This window comes from Sebastes fasciatus, chromosome 17 (genome assembly GCF_043250625.1).
Source record: "Sebastes fasciatus isolate fSebFas1 chromosome 17, fSebFas1.pri, whole genome shotgun sequence".
NCBI classification, from domain to species: domain Eukaryota; kingdom Metazoa; phylum Chordata; class Actinopteri; order Perciformes; family Sebastidae; genus Sebastes; species Sebastes fasciatus.
Window position 1 is genome coordinate 30,709,011 of NC_133811.1, and position 14,462 is coordinate 30,723,472.

Genomic DNA, 14,462 nt, shown 5'->3' on the forward strand with positions numbered 1-14,462 from the left:
GTACTATTGTTGACATGTAGTGAGTGTGTGGGTGTGAGTGACATGCTTTTTCAGAGAGAACGTGATGTTCAAGAGATGACAACGCAACAACAAAACAGGAAACTTTAAATGCACAGTGCTCTTCTGTATCTGAAAGCCGCTGCTTGCATCAGTTGTCTAAAGGGACTGTCGTTGCTAAGGAAGGCTAGCCTGATAACAGAGAGAGGAAGTGAGTGGACTAGCTTTACTAGAGTTAAGCAAACAAACAGGACGGCCATACACAAAATATGTGACACTCAGAATACATTTATTTGTGTGCAAACAGCAAAAAGCAATATGTGATCGATGCTGAATCATTTTAGATTGGTAAAACTCTGGCAACCTATATGACTCAGGACCGAGGCTTTGTGAGGGAGAGAGAGCTTCCTTGGCAACCATTTCTGGCCTGATTGTCATCATGTGACCGGCTGATGCAGTCAAGCATTGAGAGAGAGAGAGAGAGAGAGAGAGAGAGGGAGAGAGAGGGAGAGAGAGAGCATGCTGATGAGTCAGAGCAGGCTGATTCTGATGTAATCCACCAACCCCTCCCTTCTTCCAGTTCCCCTGCCTACATGGCTGTTCCTGGATATTCAGGTTAGAGCCTGCTTCTCCACACAAAATACAGCAACATACTGGCAACACAATATGTTGTGCAATTTTATCCATAGTTTTAGTTTGGCTCGCCCATACTTATAACTATACCAATTCGTAAACAGACTTTTATTTATTTATTTATTTATTTATTTATTTATTTATTTATTTATTTATTTATTTATTTATTTATTTATTTATTTATTCATTTATTTATTTTTAAATCATCATAATACGTAATAGAAAAATACATAATAGAAACTGCCCTGCATGTGGAAAAAATAACCTATATTCAACTATACAGTAAATCCTATTCAGGTATCATTAAATAATTAAATTTGAATATTATAAATACTTTACATTTTCCCATATTTCTGTATTGCCATACCGGCATATTGTGTATGTTGTTGATGTGTGGATCCCTTCCCAGGAATAAACACCCTAACAACACAACCATCTACACACACATACATATATAGAGTCTCTATGTGTTTCTATAGATGTTTGTGTTAGAGACAAATAGCTATACAACTGGCAGTATGGCTGAAACCAACCTTGGAAACACAGCTATGGCAAATACATAATCACATACAGGATATACAACCAAGTTAATGTTCAATATTCAAAGAGCAAAACAAGTGCAATGCAGTTTATAACCAATATGTTATGGATGGATTGCAGAACCAAAACAAGATTAGACACGAGCCGTTAAGCTTGTTTCGATGATGAAACTTTGCTCATAATCACATTTTTTTTAAATTATTTTTTGAGAGATGCATATAGCTCTCAATCTCCTGCAGACTTCAGCTGTGGGGCAAACTCTGTGCAACATTTAGCCATCAAACAGTCAATCTCATCTTTCTTCATCTTTAGATTTAATTTGACAGATAGATGGATAATCTGTAATTCAAGGGGTCAGCACAAATAACACAACATATCATATTCTGAAAGTCTCTTTCAGTATATGATGTGAGGCCTATATGTGTGTTTATCTATAGGCTTCTTCTTCTTCCTGCTTTAATTTGGAAACCAACACTGGTCAGTTCCTCTGCAGATACTGCTTCCTTTTCCAGCTTTCAACACTCCCATGCGAGATCTCCTCATTTATCATAAGAAGAAAAAAACACACCCAGTGAAACTGCTCTTAGATCAGCCTCCTGCATTCTCAGTGCAACGTTGGCAACGTTGACGCGCACGCGCACTGATGTGTGTTGCAACACAACTGAGCTCGACAGCATTTCATCACCTGGAGAAAACAAGAACATTACTAACTAAAATAACCCTTTTTGAGACTAAACTGAGGAAGTGCACATGAGACGTGTAGCCTCTATAGGTTTTAAAGGATTATTGCGACCATGCACGGATTTACAAGAGAGGAAGTTTGTGGGGGGGGGGGGAAATAAGCACAGTCGATAATACTAAAGTCGTTTTCATCACATGGTTTAAAGGAGACCAATCGGATCGAGCCAGATCCAGAGGAAAGTATGCTCTTTGTTCGGATGTTTTGCCAACTTTATCCCCAAATGTGACCTAATACTTAGTATGAATCACAGGATGAGTATACGGACGAGAGGTTTTTATAACAACGGACACTCTGGATACCTTTTTATTGCGTTTTTTTTTTTTGCATAATGCCACGTGTCTAGGTTTTTGATAAACAGCCTGATTTCATCACATGACTCCCCTCCCCCACCCAGCAGCAGCAGCAGCAGGGAAGGAAGAAGAAGGCGGACATGTTGGAGGGAAATGTGTTGGTTAAAAGTATCGAGCTGGAAGACAAGATGACATGAAGAACGGTTTCGCATTTATTTTTTCGGATTTACCTGTCGACATTTGTATTTATTTAAAACAATCCAAGGTTTTTATGTTTATATTTTAAGATATATTTATTTGTCTTTTTTTGGATATTTTTTCCTCTTGAATCGTTTGTTTTTTTGTACAGCAAAAAGAAAGTAATATAAAATGTTGCAGGGATCTTTAGTGTTCTATGCGTTCTATATTTGAGTGACATTGTTAGGGATTTGTAACCTTGGTGTGGGGGGATGGGCGCATGTGGTTAGGTAACCATTTTGTGTGCTTCTTTGAATTTGTTCATCGTGTCGGTCGCTTTTTTAAAATAATAATAGGTCGTGTTTAAATATGTAGGTAATTATGTTTTTATAGTTTAATCTCTTTTGTAAAACTTCTAGGTATGGTATTTTGCATTTTCCCCCCAAACCTATAAGATTAATGTCCGTTTCTATTTCCTAATGATTTAATTGTTAGTGATTGTTTTTTGTTTAGCAAAAGCAGCTTTTAGTTTCATGTCGTCTGAGGTCACTTACAGGAAAAGTGCTGTGTCATTCAGTGGATGAGAGTCAGTAGTCCTCATGACCAGTATAGGTGTGGTCTTTTTTTTCGTTTTGCGGTTGGAGTAAATAGGGGCCTCTTAGTCAAACAAATGTAGTCAGGATTAGTATTGGATTTGATCTTAGTACTGGTTTGGTGTCAGGGAGCCATGGAGGCCTCGTCTGGCTTTGTGTTCTAGAATGTTGGCCTTCTCTCTGCAGCAGACGTTCGCTACTTATCTCCTGTGTGTGTGTGCGCGACACATGTAGCGATTTGTATCATTTCCTTGATGACGTTCTATTTTCTTGTCAAGAATTCTACCAGAACATTCTCGTGTCACTGTACTTAAAGATGGCGGCGGAGCGCCTCTTGTGAAAGACAGAAATGCGGACATTCTGGTGAGCAAGCAGAGAGACACAGAGAGAGAGAGGAAGCTCGTGGGGAGAGGCTCTCTTGGAAGGGCTGCGCGTGACCCGGCGGAAGAACCAATAGGCTTCTTGGTATTTACCCTGGAAGCCCGCGTTCCAACCTTATCGACCAATCACCGCCGTCGTATTTGCACACGTTGACGTAATGTAATGTGATAAAGGAAGGGAGGTGGTTTCGGGTGCTTTGGCGGTTTTATTGTGCAGATTAAATGAAGGAGCCAGTTCCAGACTGTGTTCCTGAACAGACCAGGCCAATGCTAGGGTGCTATTTCTCTTTGACGGAGAAAGAAACAGAGAAAATGTGCAAACATGTTACCCCGACAGATAGTCATGAGAGTCTCAGTATCTAGGGGGCGTGGTCACTTTCTGACTGACACGGTGAAGCAGCCAATAGGAGCTCAGAGGGCGTGGTCAGTCTGAGGCGGTTTATCCAATGAGGTGAGAGCTCGGTCTATAAATGAACGGGTGTAGTCGCATCGTCGCCATTTCAACGAAGCAGAGTGAGAGGAGTTCAGCGTTGTCGGGGAGCGCAGAGAGAACCTGAAGACACAGACCCGGATCCTGGTCTGAGTCTAGCTTAAAAAACAAAACAGAATCCGGATCCATCCTGATGGATATGGCTGTTAACCCGCTCCTTGACAGGTATCTACCGGTAACATTGACTCTCAGCTTCCCATCAGAGGGGATATATTGTAAATTATCTTGAGTTTTGTTTTTCTAAAATATCTTTTTAGCTTAGCGAGCTTCTCTGTGTGTCGTTTTTTACCATAATACGAGTGGAAGAGGGGGGGAATGGATAGTGAATTTTATGCTGGAGGAAGTTTGTCGCGTATTTAGGAAAAGAAAAAATAATTTTGAGGAAATAAAATGTGTTTTTTGGGTATTTTTAACTGCGAGCCGCGTCTGTTGTTCGGCCCGCCGGCGCCATCTTCAGGAGCCGCGCTCTCTCGCTCTCTCTCCCGCTGCCCGCCTGGCTGGCTGGTAGCTCAGCTGCAGCTCACAGACGCGTCTTTACACCCTCTATAACAGCGGCTCCACCGACTACCGGCGCTTCTTGTTTACATAGTGTGGTTATTTGTGTGCATTGAGCTAAAATCCCTGACATAAGATGCGGTAACAAGTTAGCTTCAATACCATAGTGTTGACAATAATAAACCCCCAGATAAAGAGGCAGCTGTGCAGCTCTTGCACCGGCATTTACTGCGTGTTTCTGCGGATTGTTATTGTAGCCATGTGACGGACAGGTTGTTGTTGTGATCTGGTGCGACGACGTTGCTCTAAAGGGTTAACACAGCCATCCATGTGTTGGGTGTTTCACTTGGTTGCCTGGTTACATCGCTCAATGTCACTCAACCCCAGCAACTTTTCATTGTGGGTTCATTTACTTAGTTTTTAACATATCTATCAATATTCTTTGTTTTTCTTTCTTCCTTGAGCAACCATACCTAATTTTACTAATTTGATTTACAGCTAACATAACAAAATATGTTTTTTGTTTAGTGTTGTTAATGTTATGTACATGATTACTTTCCTTTTTTTTAAAAAAATAATAAAGTACACTAACTGTCAAATGTGTTTCCAAAAGTTGTATCATTCAAAACAAGATTACCTTACAATAAACAAATAAGATTAACAGATTTCTATTTATTGGTTATAGACATGTCTGCATACTTAGATATAGAAATGTTCTACTGTCGTGGCTGCTAAATTCACTTTTCATTATGTCTTTTTACAGTTTTTTTATTCAGTATGCTTGAGTAGTGTGTAATGCAAATATGATAATATAAAATGGGATGCACTAATATTATTATTATAGGCACTTTATTTGCAGTGCAATTCAAACAGCACCATTTCTATCAGTTGCTGTGATGTCAAAGAAAGAGTGCAGACAAACCTATTGTTTTAAACTTGCAATGGGCATTGACAATGTAAACAATACAAGACGCGCTAAGTACCATAAGTGTTTGATAGGAGATGACCCCAATTTGCTCTTAGAACAACTTTTTGTTTTGCAGTAAAAGTGTCAGTAGGCCGGCGGAGATGGGATATGGTGAGTTCATGCTGTTAACGACGGAGGGATGGGCGTTTGCGTTCCCTGACAGTTAGCTGTGTTTTTTGGAAATCATTTGTCATTGCAGCGGTGCATAGATATCACACAGAAGTACATGCTTCAGAAGTACATGCTTCAGAAGTACATGCTTCAGCAGCAGACAGGTATCAAATGTTTGAGTATAGTGTCTGACATCCTAAATCCTATTTGTAGCATTGCAGCAATCCTGATCAAGTAATAAATGGAGTGGGATAGTTCTATTATAGGTACACACATGCAAGTGTTGATTTTGATTAGGTCAAAGTGGTGTAAATATGGGCGTGTAAACTGGAACACAGGATTTGACTTTAGAAATGTTAGTATTGTTGAAGTGCAGCAGACTTCTCACAGTAGTGTAAAACTGCATTCTGGGAAGTTTACATTGCACAAGTCTTTCTTTTAGGATTAAGAGAAGCAGTTTATTCCTACTCCAACAGACTCAAGTAAACGAGATGCTGGCAGTTTCTGTTTTGGTTACCAGGAACTCCCTCTGCTGCTGATCTAAGCTAGCGCAGCCACATTCTCGCCTATAGAGCAGTGATGGAGATTTTAAGGGCCAATGGCAACCCCTGACTAATTCTGTGTAGTCTTGCTCACTTTCTGCCGATTAACTCTACAAGTTGCAGTCGCCAACGAGGCCCCGGTGCTACTGATAATGTAACAAGTGGGTGTGTACAACACAGCAGGATGTTTACAGAGTTTAGAGTTCATTAGCATGGTCGTGTTGCACCATGTTGCATCTTGTATGGTTATGGTAATATGTTTCAGTGGATGTCACATTTATGAGCATGTTGTGGGCATTTCTGTTGGAAAACTAGTCCAGTCTTGACTGTAACACGGCAGCGATAAAACACCCACAATCCTTTTGGGAGAGAATTATTTCCTTTCTGCATGTAAACGGGGCGGAGTTTCTGTCTGTTTAATCTGTGAGGTAGACGTTCAGAGGAGGAAGTGGTAGTCATGCTTGTTCCTCCTGGGCCCGGGAATGCTGATCTGGCAGGAGTAAATTCCAAGTCAGACTGATGTGTGCTTGCCGAGCAACGCTTAGACCTTGAGACTGACTTTGCGTGCCTTGTAAAGGGGATTTACTCCATGCTGTATTCTTGCGTGCGGGTAGGGTAGGCAGGATTAAGAAAGTTTGATGTAACATACAATGTATGCCAACAAGAGAACAGTACTTATGTCCGGATTATAATATTAGATAATTAGTTTTCATACAAATCCCAGGTTTATGGGACTGAGTATACGGCATAACTGTTTCTGCTAATACTGGGAGAATGGAACCTTTTCACTTCATCAGGAGTTTTTGGGTGTCGAGTTGTTTAACAGGTAAACTTATGGATGCATACTCCAAAATACAGGCCATTAGCAGATTAAGTCTTCTCTGTAGCTGGCTCCCCACGATCAGAATAGAAGTCAACAATTTGATGATTTTGTTGATGTGAAGAGCAAACCTTGTTCAGCACGGGAGACTAATAAATATATCCATTTTCTTACCATATGTTGTTCTTGGCATCATTTTAACAACTTGAGACAACTGCCAAATAGTTAATTGGTCTTTCAACTGCTCTCCACAGCTCCCTGGTTGAGGTTGGCATAATGGGAGTCACATCGATGGACCACGGCACAGCTGGAAAACGCATCAGAAAACCTTCGCTTCTCTATGAGGGCTTTGAGAGTCCCGGGATGCCCCCCCTCAGTCACATGACCCCCTCGGGACCCCCACAGCCCCAGGTGAAAGACCCCAACCGACACGGGAGGATGACCAACCAACTTCAGTTCCTACAGAAAGTCCTGCTCAAGTCTTTGTGGAGGCACCACTTCGCCTGGCCCTTCCACGAACCTGTAGATGCGGCCAAGCTCAGCCTGCCTGTGAGTGTGAATACAAGACATTAAACTTAACCTTCCTTCTGTCTAGAGGAGGAACCAAACTTAGTTTCCACAAAATACCAACGGTGACACATGTCAGTAGAGATGTCCCAAATACCATTTTTTGTGCCAGTGTTACGCTACACACAATAAACATCGATATCTGTCTGAGAATCACTAATGATAATTAATGTGCAATATGAATAATGTGCTATTTTGGGATTTATACATTATTACATTTATATAAAAATGCAATAGAATACTGATTTGGAGGATTACTACAGCAAGGATTGAAGCTTGGAAGCATTTGGGTCAGCCCTAATGTGTCACTGTAGCATCTATCTTTTTAATCTATTTGGTCGCCACGTAGGCGCCCATTGCGTCTTACTTGATCAAAAAGTAATTTTGGAATGTAGTGGCCCCTGTTTCCGATCCTGAACGTGTCTCTGTCTCCCTCCAGGACTATCATAAGATCATCAAAACACCCATGGACATGGGTTCTATTAAGAAGAGACTAGAAAATAACTACTACCGCTGTGCCAGTGAGTGCATGCAGGACTTCAACACCATGTTCACCAACTGCTACATCTATAACAAGGTAAGACTTTGTGTGTGTGTGTCGGGGTCTGATAAAGTGCGAGACACCCTGGCAAGATAATGTTAAATGCTAGCTGCTATTGGTAGCCTAGACATGCTGATTTTTGTCGACAAAACGAGCATTATAAAATCTGATAAAAATCATATCCCCTGGAAATCATGAAGTCGGTGACAGATGTGTAACGTTAACATGACTTGTTTGCAACATGCATCATGCAACAACCATTTTCCACAAATCCCCTTCCCTCTGCAGCCGATGGATGACATAGTCCTGATGGCTCAGTCTCTGGAGAAGGCTTTCCTACAGAAAGTGGCTCAGATGCCCCAGGAGGAACTAGAGCTGCCATCCCCCCCTCCGCGGAGCAAACCAAGCAAAACTGGCAGAAAAGGCAGAGGTAATGCATGTGAGTAGTAGCTGCAACCAGGCTAATACAGCCAGACATGTCAACAGTACACGTGTATAATCCTTCTAAATGCACATGCATTGTGCAAAAACTGTTTTACTTAATTTATTCTCCTCCTATCACCGCCCCCTCTCTCTCTCTCTCTCTCTCTCTCTCTCTCTCTCTCTCGCTCTCGCTCTCTCCCAGTCTCTGGAGGCGTGACAACAGCTCATCAGGTCCCAGCTGTTTCCCAGTCAGCGTACTCACCTCCCACCCCGGAAACACCGGACTCCATCCTCTCCACCCCCCCACAGACACACATGACCAAGAGCCTGCCCCCTATCCTTACAACTGAGCAAAGCATCCCTACCATTACCGGTCTGCCTCCCACACAGCCCACTGCTAAGGTAGTGTATAACACTAATGAACATGGTGTATTTGTGTAGTAATGAAGACCAGAGAATAATCACCCCTCTCTTCATCTTCTTTTCTTCAATCACAGAAAAAGGGTGTGAAAAGGAAAGCAGACACGACCACCCCAACCACTGTAGCCATGCCCATCATGAGCACCATGGGCGTCAGCGGCATCAGTCTGGGGATGGGCGGCGGGCACGACTCCCCGCTCACCCTCACTTCTCTGGGGGTGGACCACAGCTCCACGCTGGGGATGAACCAAGGCATGAGCATGGGGATGGGAATGGGAATGGGGATGGGGATGGGGATGGGCATGGGTATGGGCTCCAAAGGAGGCGGGGGCAGGAGAGTAGTGAGTGGGCGACCAATCAAACCTCCCAAGAAGGATTTACCAGATTCCATGGTGCCAGCGCCGGTGCGCCGCAGCAAGCTGAACCCCCAGCTGCGCTACTGCAACGGCGTCCTGAAGGAGCTGCTGTCAAAGAAGCACGCAGCGTACGCATGGCCGTTCTACAAGCCCGTCGACGCCTCGTCACTCGGTCTCCACGACTACCATGACATCATTAAGCAGCCCATGGACCTCAGCACCATCAAGGTATTTGCCTCAGGAATAAACACACACACAACTGTCATCATATATTTCTTCTGATAAGGAATAAGCGTTCGCTATAAGGTGTGGCCTAGTTCTTAAAACACCAGTGACACCAGACAGTGGAGCAGATACATTTGCTTTGCTAAAATCTCATCGTCTTCAGCGGAAGATGGACGGCAGAGAGTATCGTGACGCCCGGCAGTTCTCTGCTGATGTGAGGCTGATGTTCTCCAACTGCTACAAGTACAACCCCCCTGATCATGATGTGGTGGGCATGGCCAGGAAACTGCAGGTAATGCTCTTACTCCAGTTATACAATTTATGATTCTTGTTATTTTTGCAGGAGCTTAATTCCGTTCTACTGCTACTGTCTCGTCTTTCCCTCGCTGTCGTCTGCCTCAAATCATCACGGTGTCCTCGTTTTCAAACTGGCTCACTCACGTACTGTTTTAATCATTTTAGGACGTCTTTGAGTTCTGCTTCGCTAAGATGCCAGACGAGCCTCCAGCGCCCCCTAGCTCCTCATCTTCCTCCTCCTCGTCGTCATCGTCATCTGAGAGCAATGTCAGCAGTGAGAGTGAGGAGAGCGAGAGCAGCCCCAGCTCTGACTCTGAGGAGGAGAGGGCAAACCGTCTGGCAGAGCTGCAGGAACAGGTTTGTACTCCAGTATATCCACACACACACACACACGCGCACATGCACACGCACACACACACAATATAATATATAATTTAGCGATGTCCTTTCCTCTGTGTTACATTGACACATCTGTCTTTTTTTTCTGTCCCTTCAGCTAAAAGCCGTACACGAGCAGCTCACCGCACTCTCACAGGGCCCCATCGTCAAACCCAAGAAAAAGAAAGAGAAGAAGGACAAGAAAAAGAAGAAAAAAGTAGAAAAAGAGAAGCATCGTAAGGTCGAGGAAGAGGTGACCCCTATCAGACCGCCCAAAACCCCCAAGATCACCAAGACTCCCAAACCCAAGAGCAACCGAGGGCAGGCCGCTCCTGTAGTGCCGGTCAAGAAGGCGCCAAGCAAGAAAAACAACAAGAGCAAGTGAGTACTGCCACCTGCTGGGCAAAGTTGGAATTGTATGTGGAGCATTCTGTGTTTTGCTGCACGTGGGAGATGCCTCAGACACTTTGCCCATGAGAGCAGACCGATCGCTAGATGTTGTAGGACATACAGAAATTGTTATTGTAATGTAAAATAATATCCATTCAAGTCATATAATGTGATGTCTGGTTGGTTGCTGTTATGGGTTAGACTAGACCATCTTTTAACAGTCTCCATCTCCTTCTCCGCTGTCCTCCCATCAGAACCAAAAAGGGCGGCATGACATTAAGCGTGCCTCAGCCGGTCCACGATCCCATAGTGAGCCATTATGACTCCGACGAAGAGGAGGAGACGGCACCCATGTCCTACGATGAGAAGCGTCAACTCAGCCTGGACATCAACAAGCTGCCCGGCGAGAAGCTGGGCCGCGTCGTTTACATCATCCAGTCCCGCGAGCCCTCGCTCCGAGACACCAACCCCGAGGAGATCGAGATCGACTTCGAGACCCTGAAGCCATCGACACTGCGGGAGCTGGAGAGATACGTTATGACGTGTCTGAGGAAGAAACCCCGAAAGCCATACGGTCAGTAGAAGAGATCGTAAAACTAATGATCTAGTTTTGGCTCATAATCTGGCAGATTTGTTTGTTTGACTTTTTTAGTTTAAAATCTTTAATATTTCACGAGTCTTGGGGATTTGTAGATCTTTGATAATTTAGCACAGTACCTCCATCTCATGGATATTGTTACTTCTCTGTTTCTATGCAGCAAGTAAAAACAACATTGCTGGCAAATCTCGGGAGGAGCTCGCTCTGGAGAAACAAATGGAGCTGGAGAGAAGGCTGATCGACGTCAGCGGTCAGCTCAACTCTGGGAAGAAGCCTGCTAAGACCAAACGTGAGTCCTCCATACGACAGTCTTAAAGAGTACAGTGTTAGGACAGGAAATCATTTCATATTAAGTCATTAAAAGCTTCCAGATTATTATTATTTTAAGTGGCAGATAATGGTCAGGAATCTGTACGTGTTTATTGCTAGGGCTGTCAACCGGATATTTAATCGCGATCAATCGAAATGTACCCAAAAGGGAGATTTGTGAAGTACTCAGGGATGATAATCAAGAAGAATAAATTCTAATAAGACAGTGAGATGCGTATAGATCCATGTTATTAATAGTTTTATAATTGCAGCATCTTTTTGTTGAGATATTAAAAATGTTTCAAGTTACGTTGTCTAGAAATAACTTTCTTATCTTTCCGCCAGCAGAGAAACCTGCAGCAGAGCAGCACTCCCAGCCATCACGCCTCAGCGCCAGCAGCTCCTCCTCGGACTCCTCTTCATCGTCCTCTTCCTCCTCATCCTCAGACACAAGCTCGGACTCCGGCTGAGAGGCAGGGAGTTTTAACATTTGAAAGGGTCATGTGGGGGACCCTTGGGTGTTTAGCTTCCCATCCAAGTGGACTGAACTGCAGTAGAGCTACTGACGATGGAGCCGCAGGACGGATCAGATGAGACCAGCAGGCAGAACTGGTCCGACTCAACTAGTGTTCAAACCAAGAAAGAGAGAGAGAGATGGGGCTTTCCCTGCGCTCGGCTCATCCATCCATCCAAACCTGTCCTGGACACAGAAAAGTTGAGAATGGATGGAAAGGAGGAGGAGACTCATTGTAAAGTCCTGCCAGTTCTCTGGAGAACCGGCCTTGCTGGGCAGAGCGAGGGACGCTCCATGTCCTGCGAAAAAAACAAAAAAAAGCGAGAAGAGAGACGCATGCGTTGGAGGGATATGGGTGCTAGAGCCAGAATCTGTCTGATTTCTGGAGATAACTTCCCTTCTTCCTGTGCTCCCTGTCTTTATGCTGTATAGATAAGGTGTACAGTTATATAAATATCTATTTTTCTTTTATAAAGAAGCATTTTATGGAGCTAATTTATTCCCTCATTCTGGGAACGATGAACCGGTGCGGGTGGAGTTGTTTTAGTTTTTTTCTTGAGTGACAAAGAGGGTAGGGGCTGGGGGGGGTGGAGGGGGAAGGACACGTGCGTGTGAATGTATGAATGTGTCACGTGTGTGTTTGCATGTGCGAGTGTGAGATCCTCATAGTTTTGACGCAGGCGTTGAAAATCAGTCTGCACGCAGAAGCACCTTGGTTCAGTAGAATACATAATGCATGCAATACAGAGGAGCTGACAGACATCTGCATACTACGTTACTGCATCCTTGTGTACTCATGTACTTGTTTGAAAGGGGTTGGCCACTGTACAGGGATGTGACATAGTTACGCATCAGTTTATACAGAACGTATATATCTGTTCCCATGTGTGCTCTGTCTTTTTCTTTTTTTTTTTTTCATCCATTTCAATTTCTCTGTAAAACATGTTGCCTTTTTTTCTTCTTGTGACCAATCTGCTAATAAATTGTGAGGACGTGTCTTGTCCACTCACCCGTGCCCAAAATAACATCTCGGTTCTTTTGATTTCTTCTGGTTCAGTTTGTCACAAAAACATCTGACGACACTTGAGGATTTGAAGTCGCAAGAAGAAAAGGTTGTGCTGGTTCTGACGTTGTTTTATTCTCGTAGGTGAAGTGTTTTGGATTGATTATTTTTTTCCCCTCATGGGCCGTCACTTCTCAACACCACGGTGTCACAAAAAACAAAACAATTTGGCTTTTAGGCTCTGTGGCAGCTTCAAGTTTTATTTTCTGTATTAACTGAGTTTTGTTTCAGAGTAAGTTTACTTATTTGTGTGATTTAAAAACCTTAGTTATACCAACAACATGAGGTTGTGGACGGGGAGATTTAACCTCCTCTGCAGGTGAAGAGAAGCTTTGGGATCCAGCAGCCAGTTCAGACAACAGATGGTTTAATGTTGTGAGTAATATCAATGCACTGTTTGTTTGGTATTACTGAACAATTTTGTGTTTTTTTTTAGGGAAGGTTGTCCTTTTTGTTCTTTTTAAAATCGCCTATGACTTGAGATTGGAATATTGTATGTTTGAAACTGATTATTTATTTAGAAGGAATTTGAATGCAGATTTTTTTCATAATCAAAAGCTTTTAAATTGAAGTCTACTGTATGAAATATGCACAGATTAACTGTCAGGATTGTAGAGGTGTACATATTTTATAGTCTCAATCTTTGAGCATGTTTTTGTTTTTTTCTCTTCAGTAATTTAGTCAAGCTTTTTTTTTTCTTTAGTCCAGAGAAGATAATTTTTTTTGGGGCTTCTGTTGTAAAACATAAAACTCCAGTTGTCAGTCTTACTTTTCTGAAGTTTGTCAGAAATCTGAATGCCTCTGTACTCGACTCCCATCATTTCATCTGAACATCTGTACATAAATAAACGGAGACATGTTCATCTTTTCACTGACTGGGGGGAGATTTTATTTACAGATTATGTCATTTAGGAACTAAACTGAAATGAAGAATGAGGATGTTCTTACATGACCCGAGTTGAGAAACCTTTGAAAACAGTGACATCTACTGTTACAAAATATATTAAAATGTGCTGTTCCAAGGGACAGTTAATTCAGATTCAGCCCAGTCTTTTTTATCTGAGAAAAAAAAATAGAACTAGCAGTGACTCTTTTTCTGTGATGTAAAAAATAAACAGATTCCGGCTGTCAAAATGCGATAAAAACAAGTTTGTTGTAATGGCACTAATTTTTTAAACGCATTTACATGACTTGTGATTTTTAGGTTATAGTGGGCTCAGTTTTAAAGTGTGAAGACGTGTCTTGTCCACTCACCCGTGCCCACATAACATTTTGATTTCTTCTGGTGTTCAGGTTCAGTTTGTCACAAAAACATCTGACGAGACTTGAGGATTTTGGAGTTGCAAAAAAAAAAGGTTGTGCTTTAAACGTTACAACGTAGTAGGTGTAGTAGGCCCCCGAATGACCCACATCTATGGTGCTTATAGCGACCGATAACGCCTGTTTAACGACCTGATAACAGTCGACTCGGGTGCAGCAATGACACACCCGATCCTTCCTGTAATTCCTGCACAGCACGTCCTAACCTTTCCCCATTTGTTCCAGGACTGCTGACACATACTCTACCTGCATGACAGGCGGGAGGGCACAGAAACGTGTTGGAC

General features: G+C 42.9%; 1 protein-coding gene across 7 annotated transcripts; it reads left to right on the top strand.

Moving 5' to 3' along the window:
- Positions 1-1,805: 1,805 nt before the first annotated feature.
- Positions 1,806-13,726, top strand: brd2a (bromodomain containing 2a). 7 transcript variants are annotated; one of them, XM_074613408.1, is made up of 12 exons: positions 1,806-2,467; positions 7,032-7,326; positions 7,784-7,921; positions 8,174-8,324; positions 8,511-8,710; positions 8,806-9,312; positions 9,473-9,601; positions 9,772-9,963; positions 10,103-10,365; positions 10,629-10,948; positions 11,133-11,261; positions 11,627-13,726. In XM_074613408.1, the coding sequence occupies exons 2-12, from the start codon at positions 7,054-7,056 to the stop codon at positions 11,749-11,751; spliced, it is 2,427 nt and encodes an 808-aa protein (XP_074469509.1). In that variant the 5' UTR covers positions 1,806-2,467; positions 7,032-7,053; the 3' UTR covers positions 11,752-13,726. The 7 variants fall into 7 exon arrangements, with proteins under 7 accessions (XP_074469509.1, XP_074469510.1, XP_074469511.1 ...); XM_074613409.1 differs by having other exon boundaries at positions 11,630-13,726; XM_074613410.1 differs by having other exon boundaries at positions 8,174-8,315.
- Positions 13,727-14,462: the final 736 nt, after the last annotated feature.